The sequence below is a fragment of the Spermophilus citellus genome, assembly GCF_964194105.1.
Source record: "Spermophilus citellus genome assembly, chromosome: 15".
Lineage (NCBI taxonomy): Eukaryota > Metazoa > Chordata > Mammalia > Rodentia > Sciuridae > Spermophilus > Spermophilus citellus.
The window spans coordinates 97,459,307-97,476,721 of record NC_138195.1 but is presented as its reverse complement, the minus strand read 5'-3'; the positions used below and the strand labels follow the sequence as shown (position 1 = coordinate 97,476,721).

Genomic DNA, 17,415 nt, shown 5'->3' with positions numbered 1-17,415 from the left:
CGGCGGCGGCGGAGGTGAGTCGGCGCTGGGCTCGTTGGTGCAGCTTCTGCCCCTGCCCCTCCCTCTGCCCCTGCCCCTCAGGCCGCATTCTCCGCCCGCCTGCACCGGCAGGATGCGGCCGCCTCTCCCGGGCCCCGGAACGGCCCTGCAGCTGGGCCAGTGGACGGGGAAGTTGGCGGTCCACTGTGACCCGCCTCCGCCGGCCGCACTGCGGGGGCTTCCCGAACTCTGCCCGGCGGCCCTGCCTGTGTCCTGCGGGCTCAGCCTCTCCCGGCTCCTCCACCGTCCACCACAGGTAACGGGGCGAGGAGGTCCCAGGCGGTGCTGCCACCCGAGCCCACAGCCGCGCAGGGGGACGAAAGTCGGAGGACCACCTTACCTGGTCGGCGGCGGAGAGCCTTCACTCTCCCGGCGCCGCTGTTTCTTCCTTTTTTGGCGCTGGGGCCTGAACCCACGAGCGCTTTACCACCTGCTGCATCCCCAACCCCTTTGATTTTGAGCCAGGGCTTGAGCTTACGGTCCTCGTGCCTCAACCTCCTGAGTCTCTGGGATTGCAGGTGTGGGTCACCCCGCTTGGGGGGGGGTGTTTCATCTTTGAGCATGACTTCTGTGTACCTGTGTGCAGTGCCAAGGAAGAGAGGCCCTGTTCCATCACTGTGGTTACATGAGCGCCTCTTGATTGGAAAGTAAGGTGCTGGGGACTTGGGCGCCACTCAGGCCTCCTCCTCTCACCTTCATTCTTGGAGACACCTTGGCCAGTGCTGGAGGTTCATTTAACAAGCTTTCCGTTACCTGAGGTTAGGGTTGCAGTCGATGTCAGTTGATGTCCCTCCATTTAACAAGCTTTCCATTACCCTGAGGTTAGGGTTGCAGTTGATGTCCCTCCAAAATTAGCATGCCGTGGGAGTGTGTGCTGGGTCTCCTGTTCTTGAAGTCTGACTCAACAGCTGTTTCTGTCTGAGCTGTTGGTGCTTTTTAACCTTTTGGGTCACAGAACCTTTAAAAATTTGTTGCAAGACCATTTCCTTACAAAATTCACAGACAAATGATCAAGATTAGCTTTAAGGGTTCTTTTGTTATTTGTGCATCCTAACTTAAGAACCCACACATAGGTGTTTTGAATTGTTCATATGAAATTTATAGTTACTTTTTAATTCTTTTTAGTTGTAAATGGACAACTAAAAAGTTTTATTTATTTTTATGTGGTGCAGAGGATTGAACCCAGTGCCTCACACCTTTGTGTATGCATTATCCAAGAGGAGCAGCACAGCCACTTCCTGCTGGCCTAGGGCTAAGTGTGCACATAGTCTCCCAGGAGAGAAGAGCCCACAGGGCCATTCGCACAACCTGCCTGGTGCACTGCCTGAGTGGTAGAGTGTGCTAAAAGCCCAACTTGTGAAAGAGCAGCACTTTGGGTTGTCAGAAGGGTGTAGCACTGGTGAAAGCAGTGAGGCCAGCTAGCATGCCACAGCTCCCTGAGGAAAAGGAGGCAAGTAGAACTGACTGCACAGGTGGGAGGGGAGGGGGAGGGCATCATGGTGTGGGGGGGCCTGGGCTGGGCCAGGTGATCTGTTTTGTCAAAGCATGAAGTTGGTCAAATTTGATCTTTTAATTTTTTTCATAGAGGTTAATTTTATGAATAACTCTATTCTTTTCTTTAGGAGAGTGTGTCTTGTGATGTTGATGCCTCAGAGCTGAAACCATGAGTGAATTTCGGATTCATCATGATGTCAATGAGCTGCTCAGCTTGTTGCGTGTCCACAGTGGAGATGGAGCTGAGGTCTACATCGATCTGCTGCAGAAGAACCGGACCCCGTATGTCACAACCACTGTCTCTGCCCACAGTGCCAAGGTGAGCACTAGTCCTTGCTGCAGGGCCATGCACGTCAGGGTAGGTACTTGTTTCTGGCAGTTACAGCAGCTCCCGTGAGGGAAGCCACAGTACTTGTTGAGTGCTTCCCATGGGCCAAGGACATGCTCCACTCTGCCTTTCTCCTGGCTCCTGGTAGCAGCTGCTGTCACTTCACATTGTGTAGATGAGTCAGTGGAAGCCCAAGTGAGCTGGCTTTAACCCTGACGTAGGTACTATCCTGCTGTTTCCCAGGGAGAGGCTCACCGAAGCTCGGACATTCCTGTAGGTAAAAAGCTACCGCTGTTAAACACATTGAAATTTTTCAAGGTGTTTCCTCAGTCACATTACACATGATTTAAAAAGATTTTAAGTGAAAGATGGTTTTAAATTTGGAATCTGTTTCTAAAACACACTGTGAAGTTTCACTTATTTGGATAAAAGTCAGGACAGTTAGACAAGCTAATAGGGTAGGGTGGAGGGAAACACGCGAACTTCTGTAGTCATCGTCAGCACACACAAGTCACTGGGTGAAATGTGTCCTAGAGCCATACATGGTAATAAATCCTATGGGAACTAGAGTTCAGGGTGTGAAATGAAAGTGTGAGCTACCAGGAAAAGGTAAGTGCTTATTATTTGCTCTTGTCTAAGAAGCAAAAAGTGAGAGAAACTGTAGAGGAATTGTGGATAGGTTTGATCAAAGGTTTAGGTCAATTTTCTTAGTTTTAGGTGTGTGATTATTTAGCCCATATAATTTAACTCTTTTTGGTCTTGTGCTTAATTTTCTTAAAAAATTTTCCAGGTGCTTAATTGCCATCAGATCACTCATGCTTGTGTTTTTAAGGTCAAAATTGCAGAATTTTCTCGTACTCCTGAAGATTTTCTAAAGAAATACGATGAGCTGAAGTCTAAAAATACAAGGAACCTTGACCCTCTGGTGTATTTGTTGTCAAAGTTCACAGAAGACAAAGAGGTAAATGCCCTGTGCATCCTCTGCTCCACCTGACAGGGCCTGTCAGGCGCACCCTTGAGTGTCTGGAGGAGTCTTATGTACCATGGTCACTCATGGAACCCCTGTGCCAATGCAGGTTACACCTCTTGTATTCTTCTTGTGCACCCTGTCCCTTCTCTTACTGACTTTTTCCTATCCCATGCCAGGAACACTTTGAGGGCATGTGGAGTGTGCTTGGTGAATCAGAATGAACAGTAACTCACAAGGGGCATAGACCTGAGAAACTGGCACAGCACCCTGCGGTGGTGGGCTTTTGCTTTTTACGGTGTGTCGTGCTGGGCTCCTGCCTAGTACATGTACCGTGCATCAAGGTGACAAAGCCAGTGAGTGGTGTACTAGGTTGCTGTGTGGAGGGGTGTGCCAGGGGCTCATAGACCAGTAGTGCCAGGATAGGTTAGAGGAGGTGGTTGCTGCTGCCCAGGAACCACAGGTGATGCGTAGAGAAGAACTTGTTCTTGGGGGCACAAGAAGGTATTGGCTCTTTAAAAAGGCTGTGAGATTCCTTCCTCTGACATTTGGGAGGTATGGTAAGTGATACCATGTAGCATGATCCTCTGGAGAGCAGACTGTGGCTGTTGGGCCATGGGAGTCACCTGCCCTCCACAAGTGGTGTGTGGGTTAGGAAGGAAGGATGGGGTTTGCTCTGCCAGGCAAGGGGGCACATGCTGGCCCAATGTGAATGCACAGTTTTGCATATTTCCAGACTCTGCAGTATTTGCAGCAGAATGCAAAAGAAAGAGCTGAGCTTGCAGCCACTGCTGCGGTCACCAGCACTACCACTTTCGGCGGCCCTGCAACGGCCTCCAAGATGTCCATGCAGGAGCTTGAAGAGCTGAGGAAGCAGCTGGGCAGTGTGACCACAGGCTCCACACTACAGCAGGTACAAGTCCACCATGGCTGCTAGGTGCCACGGTAGCAACAGCAGTGGGTGCCAGCTGGGCAGGCTTGTCTCTATTGTCTATTAAGAACGAATCCAACTTTAGAGAGGCTAAGACTGATCATGCCCTTCAGTCAGGAATTCTGGATCACAAGAGTGCAGAATGGTGGTGAGATTCTAGTGGGGGCCACCTGTCACAGACTCATGGGACATGGGTCACACTCCGATTTCCCTCCTGAAGCCTATAGTGGTTCTGACTCTGCACCTCTCAGTCATCATGTGTCTGCCTGCGGTGGCTCTGATGCTGTTGTGTTCGTAGGTCATCTGGATTTTCTTCTCCTGAGCTTGCTGCTCTTGGCTTGATTGTCCTGCTCTGGTCTGTACTTGTGAGTCTCAGTCTCAGGTGTGTTTTTGATAGCTGATGCAGACCCTTCTCTGTGGCTCCAGACCACTCTTTAGAGCCACATTCTGCCATGTGTCATATAGCCTAGCACATGTGCTAAGGACAGAGCTGAGCTGTTGGCATGCCATGTCTGCCGATTGAGTGCGGAGCCTATGTTCTCGACCATACAGCCTTCACACTACTCTCCCCATGAGTACCTGTTGCTGGAACAAACCAAGTTGGTCCTTCTGCAGGCTGGCTGGCCAAATATGAGCTGGCCACCCTCTGGTGTCCAGTCCTCTGGGAGGGTTGACCTTGATACTGCCTCTAGATCTGTCCTGGGGCCTTCCCCAGCATGCCCTTTGCTGGTGCCTCTTTGTCCAGCAAGTCCTGTTGGACTTAACTTCCAGGAAAAAGTGACTTGGGTTCTTCCCATGCAGAGGGTTCTGGTCTGAAACACAGGCTCCCCACGCTCCCATTGCTGGTGCTTCAGCCTCGGCCAAGGCCTGGGGAGAGGACTGGGTCTTTCCACCTCTTGCTCCCCAGCCTTTGCATCATGAGTGGCAGGTGGAAATATATCTCGTTTCCACATAATTAAGCTTTGTGTGTAAATTTGTTCTTTATCCGCCACAGATGGGTCATTTCCACAAATGTCTTGGTTCTCATTGCACTGATGTGTATCTTCTGTTTTTGTTTTTAAAATGTTTTTGTTAGTCTCTGGAACTTACAAGAAAGATGCTTCGAGACAAGCAAAACAAAAAAAATTCAGGCCAGCAGCTCCCCGTCTTCCCAGCTTGGGTGTATGAGAGACCAACTCTGGTCGGGGATTTCCTAACTGGCTCCAGCTTGAGCTCAGATGTGGCTTTACCCATAGGTATGTCATGTCTTCACCGTCTGACACCCGGGGATTTTACGATGAGTGGCTTGCACGGTGATGCTGGGCAGGGAAGGAGACCACAGGTGACATGCCTGTTCTCGCATGCTGTTGTGGGCAGGCTGGCCATGCTCCACATTCTGTCCCTGCCCACAGCAGACACTGACTTGCTGGGGTCTTCACTGGCTCATCTTGTGCCCTCTCACTAGAGCTGTGGGGCAGGCTGCAGCTGGCTCCTCCCAAGTGTCTGGCACAGACCCCGGGAGAGTGGTTTGTAATGACCTTGGGCTCTGCACTGGTGCTTGAGTCAGCACTGTTCTCTCCAAGGCCCTGAAAGTCGTGTGTCTGGTACATGGTGTGCTTGTTTCAGGACAGGCCGTTGGGGATCTGGGACTTGTATACTGGCACACCACAGGTTTTATGCAGCATTTCATAAGTCCTTTTTCTGGACTGAGAAAACGAGGCTGCAAATCAAGGATGTAGCATAGCTGTAGCATCCTGCTCATTGGCTTGCAGTTGGATCAAGAGAAAGTGTGGAGTGGCACACCTGGCTCCATGCAGTGTCAGTGGGAAATCACTCATGCCTGCACAGGATGGTGAGTGAAGTCCAGCACTTTTCTCCTGTCCCCAGGCAAATGTGATCCTGTTGCAAGTCAGTGACAAGGTATAGAAAATGATCTACCTGCGTGTGTCTTTTCAGTTGTAACTTAAGCTGACAACGCACAGCCGAAATTCAGCTGGGGTCCTATTGAGTGGCCTCAACACAGGGTGGGCAGACTCATGGGCAGAACCAGGAGCTGTCCATTGGAGAGTCAGGAAGGGCTTGCTGTGGCCTAGACTCTGGAGTGGCACAGTTCTTGCAAAATTATGAAGCAATTAAAAAATAAGATTCCAGACCCCACAAGAACCTAACTGGAATCTTGGGCAGCCCTGGAAAGGCAGAGAAGAAGGCATGAGACCTGAAGTCTGCTGTCTGTGCTGGCAAGGAGCATGAGAGATGGTTTTAGAACCTGTAGGGCATCTTATAAGAAAATGTATTTCCCCATTCTGGAAAGGGCTGCACAAAGGAGGGAGATATTATGTGACAGGGACATTACACACTGACCCTGGGTATGTTGGTGAGTGGCTTGAAGGAAGCCTGTGCAGCTGTGGGCAGGCCTTAGGGACCTGGGCCCCTATACTCTCAGGACACCCCACTTGTGGCTGTTCTGGAACCGACTGGCCTTGCCACATCATGCTGTCACCACCCCCAGGTGCCCTGTGTACAGATCTTTCCAGTGCCTTGAATCTTGTCACTCCATGTCAAGGAGTTGGTGAGGCCTTGGGCCACCATCCTCTGCTGAGGGTCACTGGAGCAACGGAGAGAAGTGGGACTTGAGATTGTGGGTCTAACTTGTGTCTGGCATTGCTGGGGAATGATCACAGATCACATTTGCACCCTGATTTTTGTATCTATCTTGTGGTCACGGGACACTGCCTTGCACAGCAGAGTGTGCAGGGCTAACAGAAATTTTGTCAAACCAAAGTTTGTCATTCAACATCTTCCTGAGCTGCCTCAGGTGCTGCAGGCACCTGCAGGCATCTCGGGATGGCAGGAGATGCTGGTGGGTAACCTCAGTAGGTGTCCTTTGACTATCCTTACAGGTCCCTTGGATGGTCATAGGGAAACCTCACTGTGCCTGCACCATGTTGTCCTGTGTTCGAAACAGCTAGTTTCTTGGAATTCAAGAAGATATTGTCTGAAAGGCCTTTCTTGTCTGTGCACAGCCTGGGCTTCTCAGTTGTGACTGTAGAGGCTGCTTACCTGGCTGCCCAGGATCTCTGAGCTCCCCTTGCTAAGTGACAGGCAGCTAATACTGCATAGGATTTCATTTTCTTTTTCATACCAGGGATTGAACTCAGGAACATTTTACCACTGAGCCACATCCCCAGCCCTTTTTATTTTCTTATTTTGAGACAGGGTCTTGCTAAGTTGCTTAGGGCCTTGCCAAGTTGCTGAGGCTGTCTTTAAAATTGTGATCCTCCTGCCTCAGCCTCCAAAGCTTCTGGGATTAAGGAGTATGTCACTGGGCTTGGTCTAGCATAAGTTTTCATTTGCTTGGCTTAAGGAGGGCCCTGCAGTGTCCAGGCATATATCTTGCTACTGCCCGTGGTGCTACAGGGGGACCTGTCCAGGCTAGGGTAGTGGCTTGCTGATTGTGTCCATCAGTGTGTGGGGGGTTACCAAGAAGGGGATAGGCAAGAGTGACTGGTCTTTGGGGAGGCTGGGCTCCCAGCATGTCTGTGTCCTGCAGGCACGCTGCCATTGGCCTCCCAGGAGTCAGCTGTGGTAGAGGACCTGCTCTACGTGCTGGTGGGTGTTGATGGCAGGTACATCACTGCCCAGCCCCTGTCTGGGAGACAGAGCCGCACTTTCCTTGTGGACCCCAACCTGGACCTGTCCATCCGGGAGCTGGTGAACAGAATCCTCCCTGTGGCCGCCAGCTACTCCACCGTGACCAGGTGGGCTGGGCTTGAGAGTTTGCAACATGGGAAGGAGGTCAGGCCTGTTTGCTGCAGAAACACCTCCTCCCTGGCTTGCAGCTTTGCCTTGCTCCTGGCATGTTGCAAGGGTCTGAGAATCACCACCTGGCCTCCTCCCTCTTGGGACAGGTTCCTTTGGGGGTGAGGGCTTGAGTGTCATTTGCTTCCTGGATGAGGAAAGACTTAGAAGATCTGAAAATGTGAGTTTTGCCTTTTCAAGGATGCTTGATGCACTTTTCCTATAGGTTCATTGAAGAAAAATCTTCCTTTGAATATGGGCAGGTGAACCATGCCCTGGCGGCTGCCATGAGAACCCTGGTAAAGGAGTACCTTATTCTGATCACTCAGCTGGAGCAGCTCCACAGGCAGGGCCTGTTGTCACTGCAGAAGCTCTGGTTCTACATCCAGCCAGCCATGCGCACTGTGGACATCTTGGCCTCCCTTGGTATGTTTCTGCCTGATGGAGGGCAGCAGGTGGCAGGCTCCTGATAGCACATGTGGAGGGAGCCCAGGCTGGGCAGGACACTCAGGGTTGACTTTCTGGAGTAGAGTCCCGAGGCAAAGCCTGTGGCTTGCCATGTTAGTGGTCTGCATGCGGAAGACCCTATGAGCTTTCCTTGATGAGCTTTAGTTAACAGCTACAGCTATACCATCTGGGCATTCCCAGGGAGAAGCACTGTCCAGCAAGGTTGGGGTGGACCAGGAGGCGTTTCCTAGGCAGTGAGCCTCTCTCCTTCTGCAGCCACCTCGGTGGATAGAGGCGAGTGCATGGGCGGGTCTACACTGAGCCTTCTGCACGACAGGAGCTTCAACTATACGGGGGACAGCCAGGCGCAGGAGCTGTGCCTGTACCTGACCAAGGCGGCCAGTGCGCCCTACTTTGAGGTCCTGGAGAAGTGGATCTACAGGGGCATCATCCATGACCCTTACAGGTAGGGCTCCGCAAAGCTGCCATGCCTGCCTGCATCTCCCTGTGCAATCTGCTGCCACCCAGGGAGAATCTGGCTGCTGGGATGTTGCTCTGCAGCTTTTTTCTGCTGAGTGAAGCCCTTGGGGTCACCTGGAGTCAGTCTACAGTCACCTTGATGTGGGGGGCGTCTCCTCAGCATGATGCCTCCAAATTCATAGGACAAAAATGGGCCAGTTCCTTAGGGGTTCTGTGGTGTTGAGATGTGCTTGTCAAAACTTTTTGAAGTATATTTGTGACATAGAATTGTGTTTTTTTTTTTCTTTTGGTGCTCAAAACTGGGGCCTTCCATGTTGAGCACACCCTCTTCTACACAGCTGCATCCCAGCCCCTTTTCTTTGCTATTGGTGTGGTGGGCCTATCAAGGAACCCAGCTTCTACCTCGCTGTGTGCAAGTGATGCTAGAGGCTCCGTGGAGGGTGTCTGGTTCCCCTTGGTGACACTGGGTGGCCTGTGCTAAGGGAAGGATAGATATGCGGTATCGGACCACCTGCCTCTGACCTAGGGTCATTGCTTGCTCCAAAGTGAGGTTGGAGGTTCATTTTAACTCACAGCTGAGAGGTAACTATGGTGAGTCGCCTTACCCTGGTAAGACCTCTCTGGAAATGGCACTCCATGGTGGCCTAAGCATCTGTCTGTGGCTTCCAGTGAGTTCATGGTGGAAGAGCATGAACTACGGAAGGAGAAGATTCAGGAAGACTACAACGACAAGTATTGGGACCAGCGATACACCGTGGTGCAGCAGCAGATCCCGTCCTTCCTGCAGAAGGTGGCCGGCAAGATCCTCAGCACAGGTGACTCCATGGTGTGGAGCACTCAGCCCAGGGGGCCTTCCCAGGGAGGTTGTGGCCTCCTGCTACAGCACATCCCTACTGGGATGGTTGCAGCCTTCTAGCTCCAGTGCCCATGGGGTGATTTTGCCCAGGGGGTCTTCTCGTGCACCAGGCTGCTGGCCTCTGGTGGGTCCTGAACACTCAGGCAGTGGCCTTGTTTATTCCATGCCCTGACCAGGAAGCTGTCTCAATCCTTTACGTCTTTGTTTTTTAACTTCTAAAATGTCACCACTATGGGAAAAACCATTGAGGATACACACGACCTTCATTTTAGTCGGTCCGAATGAGGTTAGGATCCAATTTAGGTGCTAGTGGCCCCCAGGACTGTGGTGTGTGGGTTCTGAAAGCTGAACTGGCACAGTAAGGGCCCAGTAGGTGATTTAGCACCCTGGTTCTCCTCGGGCCTATGAAGTTACTTCCACTCTCTTGATTGGAAAACCCCAGGGCTTTTGGCCCTGTCCACTGGTGTTGGTTGTCTTTCTAGCTAGAGTGGAGTGTCAACAGAAGTGTGCACTGTGCCCAGCCCACTGCCCCATGCTTGTTGGGCTTATGAGGCTCTGAGCGGAGGTCGGTGTGGCAACTCCTCAACTTCACCTTCTTCTTTTCAGGAAAGTACCTCAATGTGGTCAGAGAGTGTGGTCACGACGTCACCTGCCCCGTGGCCAAAGAGATCATCTACACGCTCAAAGAGCGAGCATATGTGGAGCAGATTGAGAAGGCATTCAACTATGCCAGCAAGGTGCTGCTGGACTTCCTGATGGAGGAGAAAGAGCTGGTGGCCCACCTGAGGTTGTGCTTTGCTCACTCTTCTGCGCAGCAAATAGGGTGCTCAGGGCCTGGGACTGAGGGTAGCATGTTCCTCCTAATAGTTGTCTTTATCCTTGTAAGAGCAATCTGGCCGCCTGGGACCTGGCACCTGTGTCACCTGTTCTGTGGGCTGTGGTGGCCCTGTCTAGTATAGGTCTCTTGAGTCCCAGGGTACTGTGCCCACAGAACTGTCTTGCCTGTTCCCACTGTGAGATGGCTATGCTCCAGGGTGGCAGCCCTGAGCTGCATGCTCAGCACCTCCTCACCTCCTCCCTGGCACAGGTCCATCAAGCGCTACTTCCTGATGGACCAGGGCGACTTCTTTGTGCACTTCATGGACCTCACTGAGGAGGAGCTCAGAAAGCCGGTAGAGGACATCACACCCACACGCCTGGAGGCGCTGCTGGAGCTGGCCCTGCGCATGAGCACTGCCAACACTGATCCCTTCAAGGACGACCTGAAGGTGGGTACGTGGGGCTCCTAGCATAGCACCCTGCTCCTGAGGTGCCTGAAGCGGGGTGGGGGTGGGGCCCCGCCCAGCATCTTCCAAGTCGGCCAGGGTTGTCACGTGTCTGGGTGGCTCTCTGGTTTGCCAGCCCTCACTGCATGTCCAGGAATGCCTGTCAGTTGTTTCTTGCAGTGTGCTGGTTTGGTTCAGCGTCAGGTAGTGTTGGCCTGCCAGGGTCGTGTGCGCCTCCTCGTGGTCTTGGGAGAGTTTGGGAGTGTGCTTTGTTTGAGGTTGGATGGGGTTTCCTTTCAGACCCTCCAGACCCATCAAGCCACCTGCTGCTCCTGCCCATCTCTGCTGGGCAGTTTATGCTGGTGTGCAGTGCAGGGGACTCTGCCCTCATTTCAGAGTTTAGTGACGAGTCCTCTCGTCTTTCTTGGTGTAGCTAAAAGTTTGTCAATTTCACGGCTATTTCAGGAGAACCTAGGCTTGTTAGTCTCCTCTGCTGTGCTCCGCTGTTTGCTGTCAACTTGCCTTTCTTTCTGCTGCGCGGGGTTTACTTCACTCTCCTCCTGGTATCCAGGGCCCTGGGGTGAGGGCGCTGGTGTAGCCCTCTCCCCTCCTGGTGTCCCGGGCCATGGGGTCAGGGCCTGGTTTGAGGCACTCCTTTGTGAATGTTGTGAGAGCACTTTTTTACTGCCTCCTGTGAGTTCTGTGTATTGTGTGTCCATTCCTCTTAAGGTACTTGTTAACGTCTCTTGAGATTTCTTCTTTGACCCATTGATTTGGTATTTTAAATTTCCACATGTTATAAACTTTCCTTTTTTCCCCGTTACTTATATTTAATTTTGGTCCATTGTACTTGGAGAATATACTTTGATCCCAGTTTTGTAAAAAATGTGACTTCTCTGGGGAATGTTGGTATGTAGCTCAGTGGTACTCCACTTACCTGGCAGATGTGAAGCTCTGTGTTTAATTCCTAGCACCACATAAAAACAAAAAAGACTTGCTCAGGCCTCACAGATACCTGGAGAAGGTCCACATGCCCTCTGGAGCAGTGTGCTGCTGCTGCTCTGTAGGTGTCAGGCTGCCCGCTGTTCACGTGGGTCATCTCCCGTCTTACCCTCCCACCTGGGTACTGGGTCTCCACTACTCTGATTAAACTTCATTTTCCCTCTAATTCTGCCCTTTCTTGCTTTATGTGTTTTGGCTCTTCTTAACTTAGGAGTGATTTCATGGGATAAATTCTAAGTAGTGACTCACTGGGTCAGCGCCTGTGCCCTGTGCACCTAGGCTGACCCCTTTGGGACTGAGTCTCAGTCCTTGTCTGAGGAGTTGAGGCTGCCCATCCGGTATCCCCATCTGCGCTGCTGATGGGCAGGAGGGGCACTTGTGTGTTAGATCTGGTGGGCAACTAATCTGTTCATGGGTTGTGTTTCTTCTTCCTTTATTCTTTGCCCCCACTTATTATTTTCCTTTGTTTTTTCTTGTGTCATTTTCATGATTTGTGGGAACTCTTGTCACACTGTTCTGCATGCAGTTGGCACTTAAGAAACATTTGAATGAATCAATGTTGTGGACAGTACTATTTGTTTGTAGTTACTATTCTTAAAATCTTACGGAGTTTTTGCAGTGCTGGGGACTGAGCACTGGGCCTTGTGCCTGCCTGTGAGGCAAGTGCACTACCACTGAGCCCCACAGCCTGTGATTACTGTCCTGTCTCTCACCACATAAGTTGTGGAAGAAAGGTGTCAACCTTCAGGAACTGTTTATCCAGCCTTCCCTGTGGTTTTTCCTTTATACCAGCAGCAGGAGGCATATAGAAAGTCATCTGCTTTTTTTTTTTTTTTTTTTTTTTTTCCTGTCTTATTGGGAGGTATAGTTTTTGTTTTTCTCTGCAGTGCTGGGGTTGGAACCTCACACCACTGAGCTGCATCCCTAGTGAGTTTTGGATTAGGATTTATGGGTAGTTGCGTGGCCTTTCAAGCCAGCCTCTAATATCAAGGGTCAGGATTTAGGAACCTAATTTGCTTCTCCAGGTCCTGATAGGCAGGACTGAGTGAAGGCCTGGAATGACTCTGGTCTTTTCTTCTGAAAACTGGATGCTTTGTTTACTGCTTTACCCCCAGATTGACCTGATGCCTCATGACCTCATCACTCAGCTCTTGCGGGTTCTGGCCATCGAGACCAAGCAGGAAAAGGCAATGACCCATGCTGATCCCACTGAGCTCACACTGAGTGGCCTGGAGGCCTTCTCCTTTGACTATATCGTCAAGTGGCCCCTGTCACTGATCATCAACAGGTGAGGACCTCGCTGTCCATTCAGGCTGCAGGAAGCAAGAGCCTCCTCATGAGCCTCCTCACCTCTGGTGATGCCTGTCTGGGCACAGGCCTCCTGCTGACCCTTGCCTGGGCATCCTTCTTGCAGAAAGGCACTGACTCGATACCAGATGCTCTTTAGGCACATGTTCTACTGTAAGCACGTGGAGCGGCAGCTGTGCAGTGTTTGGATCAGCAACAAGACGGCCAAGCAGTGCGCCCTGCATTCTGCAAAGTGGTGCGTCCATCAGAGTCCTTGTTCCCTCCAGGAGAGGTGGCTTTGCTTTTAGACCTTCACAGCCACAGCCTTCTCCTCAGTCCTTTGATGGCATGGTACCTGCCCACCTGGGTCTCTCTGCAGGACCCAAGCCCCTCCTGAGGGTGGGAGCCTTTGTCCCCTCTCCTGAGTGCACACAGCAGCAGTGTGTGGGAATTGCTCCACTCACAGGCCTTCTGTGCCCTGGTCTGTGGCAACAAGTCCTGTGTGGAGAAACAGTTGATGTAATATTTAAGAATTTGCCTCAATAAGGCACAAAATATGGAGTCTGTATAGTAGTTGTTCCCATGTTGGTCGCCTGCCAGCCCTGGTGCCATAGATAACCAGAGAGGCTCTTCTCTGTGTCCACGGTGGGCTGCTTGGCACATCCCTGCAAAGTCTGCTAGACGTGTCGCTTACCTGATAGCCTGATGCAGCCAGAGGTAGGAGCAGTGTCCCGAGGCGCAGCACTGAGGTGTCTGAGCTGTCAGCAGCACGCAGGAGCTGTGGCCATGAGAGTCCACTCTGCTGGTGGGCAGCATGTGGGACACAGTAGAGGCCCAGCTCTGCTGGCTCCCCTGCAACCAACCCTTGTTCCCTCAGGTTCGCGGGAGCCTTCACTCTGCGGCAGCGGATGCTCAACTTTGTTCAGAACATCCAGTACTACATGATGTTTGAAGTGATGGAGCCAACCTGGCACATCCTTGAGAAAAACCTCAAGTCCGTGAGTTTCAGCTCCTGGATCCTGGTGCTGGAAAGGCTCTCCTAGCCCGGGGTGTTGCACAGCAGCATCTCGGGAGCCACATGCTGGGGCTGCCGTGAGCATGTCCTATTGGAGGGAGGAAGCAGAGAGCAGGCAGCAGCATCTATCCAACACAATGACGCGAGGGAGATAGGAGGGGGCTGTGGGACAGGTACTTCCCTATAGATCACAGGCCAGTGCTGTATTTAGCAATGTTTCTGAGGGTCAGGCTGGGTGCTACTGTGGCAGTGCTGAGCCTTAGCCCTTCACAGGCCTCCAACATCGACGATGTCCTTGGCCACCACACGAGCTTCTTGGACACCTGCCTGAAGGACTGCATGCTGACTAATCCTGAGCTGCTGAAGGTCTTTTCCAAGCTCATGTCTGTGTGCGTCATGTTCACCAACTGCATGCAGGTGAGGCGGGGTGGATGGTTTGGGCCATTGTGGCATGCAGCCCTGCTTGTGCCATCTCCAGTGCTGGCAGAGCCCCTGGGTCTTCCCGACCAGTACACTGCTTCCTGAACATGGGCTTCCTTGGGGTCCTGCCCTGGTCCTTTTTGAATCCCTTTGTGTTTTTATTAAACCTTGAATTTTTTGATGTGCCTAAGTATTCTTGAGGAACTTGTCGTAAGTGCTTACCCCAAAACAGTACAGAAAACAAGTGTCAGTGGGCAGAAGGGGTAGCCTGGGGGCTGAAGACTGGGGAGCATGAGCGTGCTCTGCAGACAGCACGTGGGGAGGGTTCAAGATCTGGGAGGTGGGAGACATACATGGTGGCAGGTTACAGGAGAATACATGTGGAGCCTATTCCTTAGATACTTAGGAGCCATATTGAGTTCCAGAGTAGGGAAACTCATGTACAGGTTCTGTTTTCAGAAAATCAGCTGCTGATCCCCAGGAGGTTGTGGCTTAGCCGATGCCCTCTTACCTGCACCCTTCCTTCCTACAGGCACCCGAGTGTCCGTACCTTCAGAATGGGCACAGCCCTCAGCTCCTGCAGAAACTCAAGTGTTTTCTGCAGAGCATTACCGTTGGAGCTAACAAGCATTTTCTCTTGACCCTGCTCTAGAAATTTACACAGAGCATGAAACTGGATAGTGAGCTGGGCCGGCGGGCACTGGAACAGGGCACCATGCTGGGGCCACCCACAGAGTCTGAGCAGGCTGAGGAGCACCCCCGGAAGGAGACTGCCAGAAAGGTGCGTAGCCTGAGAGCTTTTCCAGACTCAAGGAGTCACCTACCCACTCTTGTGGTTGTCACCCCTGTGATGAGAAGACTCAGTTGGGTTCCACAGGGCCATAGGAGTTCCCATCCAGCCTTCTGGGCTCAAGGGTGTGGCCACAGTCACCTGTAGAGCAACTGCATGGATGTGATGAGGGCCTGACACTGGTGGGAATGGTAGGTGGCCTGTCAGGTACCCAAGAGCCATGAGATGCCAACAAGCCAGGTGTCCTTTGAGGCGAGAGGTGGGAGCAGGGCCCTCATACTGCAGCTAGCAGAGAGGAGACAGAGGGCAGCATCTGGGGCCTGAGGCCAGGGAGGGTGGGAGACAGTTTGTCTTGCTTCTTGAGAAGTGACCAGGAGAAAGTGGCTGAGCTTGGAAATCTAGAGTGAAAATGTAGGGTGTGCCACCTTTGGCTCTTAATCGTGTGAGGTCTACAAAAGCCCCAGCCCACCGGGTGTTTGCTGTCTTACTGTGTGCCACGGCCTCAGGAATTTTTTGACATCCTAATTTCCTGTATTTCGTTGTGTGAAATGTTCCAGTACTCTTTTTTTTTTTTTTTTAAATTTAAAAAGGAGCAGGGGGCTGGGGATGTGGCTCAAGCGGTAGCCTGCTCGCCTGGCATGCGTGCGGCCCGGGTTCCATCCTCAGCACCACATACCAACAAAGATGTTGTGTCCGCTGAGAACTAAAAAATAAATATTAAAAATGCTCTCTCTCTCCTCTCTCACTCTCTCTTTAAAAAAAAATAAAATAAAATAAAAAGGAGCAGGGAAGGAGAAAGAAGCAAATGCCCATGGGCTCAGTGCAGAGGCTGACTGCCCATTGGGCCGCAGGCACTCACTACCCTGGGCTATGTTTCTAGTGCCTGGCTGAGCACATGGATGCCCCTCATCTGGTCTCTGGCTTTGAGGCCACCATCAACAGCTTTGATAAGAACTTCTCCGCCCACCTGCTAGACCTGCTGGCCCGTCTGAGTGTCTACAGCACTAGCGACTGTGAGCATGGCATGGCCAGTGTCATTTCCAGGTCTGTTGCCACCTGCCAATGCCCCTTCCCCTGGACCCTTGCTCCCCCTCCCTTGGCAGGATGGTGGAAGGAAAAGGATCTAGCTAGGGCTCCTTGAGCTGGAGGAAGTGGGGGGCTTTGAGAAAAGGGTTCCCAGCTTTTGCCAGAAGAGGGTGATGTCCCGCATGCCCTTGGGAATGTGCCCGCGTGGACAGTGGGACCACCTGGTGCACTGTGCCATTCAGCCATGTCCCAGTTCCTGAGTGGGGGCTGCTGAGGTGGCCCAGCACTGAGACTTGCTGCCAAGTTCCCGTCCCTGGGGTCCCCTCAGGCTCCTGTGGCCAGGTGATGTGTCAGAGGCCAGGAGAGGAGTCTATGTGCTTCAGTGGCCATACCCTCCAGGAGAAGGCTGCCGAGATGCCCGTCAGCACTGCTGTCTGCCTTTTGGTTTCTGTGTGTTTCAAGATCCCTTCTCAGTTTTGCATAAAGAGCTGAGGCCTGTGCTGGGGGGCTTGCACAGGCAGGTAGAGCACACGCCCCCTTGCCTTCAGCCAGGAGAGGGCCTTGAGTTGTGTCTAATTTGACCCCTACCTGTGTGGAGAAATGGTGCCACCAGCACTGCATCCTTGCATGTCCCTATAGCCATGCGTCTCAGTGGGGCTTTGCCCACCTCTCCATGAACCCTGGCTCTCTTTCCCTCCTCACAGGCTGGACTTCAACGGCTTCTACACGGAGCGCCTAGAGCGCCTGTCTGCAGAGAGGAGCCAGAAGGCAGCCCCTCAAGTACCCGTCCTGCGGGCACCCCCAGCACAAACACCCAGGGTGGCAGTCGCCACACAGTGAGCCCCTGGCTGCAGCTCAGAGGAAGGGCTGGGCCAGGTGTGCCATAGTGCAGATGGGCTTGGGTCTGAGCACCTCCTTCCTGGAGCACGTGTTGTGCGGTTGTCCTACTTAGACACGTGTGTGGTGTGTGTCATTGCTGTAGAGTGCTGTCTGTATTGCTGTCTAGCTCAGGGCTCCTCGTTCTCCAGGCGCTGGGTGTCTTGATGTGCAAGCTGCCCAGAGCAGGGTGAGGTCTCCTGGACTTACCTGATTTATCTTTTAAAATCAGGCTTCACCTTTTTTGGTGTTTTTTGTCTCAAATAAAGACAAAGTAAAAACAAGGTATTTGATTATATAAGATGTGGTATAGGTGCCCGGCGTGGTGGTGCACGCATGTAATCCCAGCAGTTCGGGAGGTTGAGGCAGGAGGATTGCAAGATCAAAGCCAGCCTCAGCAATGGTAAGATGCTAA

At 52.2% G+C, this 17,415-nt stretch overlaps 1 protein-coding gene across 2 annotated transcripts; it reads left to right on the top strand.

Annotated features, from left to right (window-relative positions):
• Positions 1–37: 37 nt before the first annotated feature.
• TUBGCP2 (tubulin gamma complex component 2) lies at positions 38–17,286 on the top strand. 2 transcript variants are annotated; one of them, XM_081267611.1, is made up of 18 exons: positions 38–295; positions 1,662–1,852; positions 2,694–2,822; positions 3,565–3,741; positions 4,835–4,994; positions 7,289–7,496; positions 7,763–7,962; positions 8,260–8,449; positions 9,133–9,278; positions 9,926–10,106; positions 10,407–10,587; positions 12,702–12,874; positions 13,001–13,129; positions 13,751–13,871; positions 14,162–14,305; positions 14,961–15,089; positions 15,979–16,142; positions 16,829–17,286. In XM_081267611.1, exons 2-18 carry the CDS (start codon positions 1,703–1,705, stop codon positions 16,962–16,964), a joined length of 2,718 nt encoding a protein of 905 aa, XP_081123737.1. In that variant the 5' UTR covers positions 38–295; positions 1,662–1,702; the 3' UTR covers positions 16,965–17,286. The 2 variants fall into 2 exon arrangements, with proteins under 2 accessions (XP_081123737.1, XP_081123738.1); XM_081267612.1 differs by lacking the exon at positions 13,001–13,129.
• The last annotated feature ends 129 nt before the right edge of the window (positions 17,287–17,415 follow it).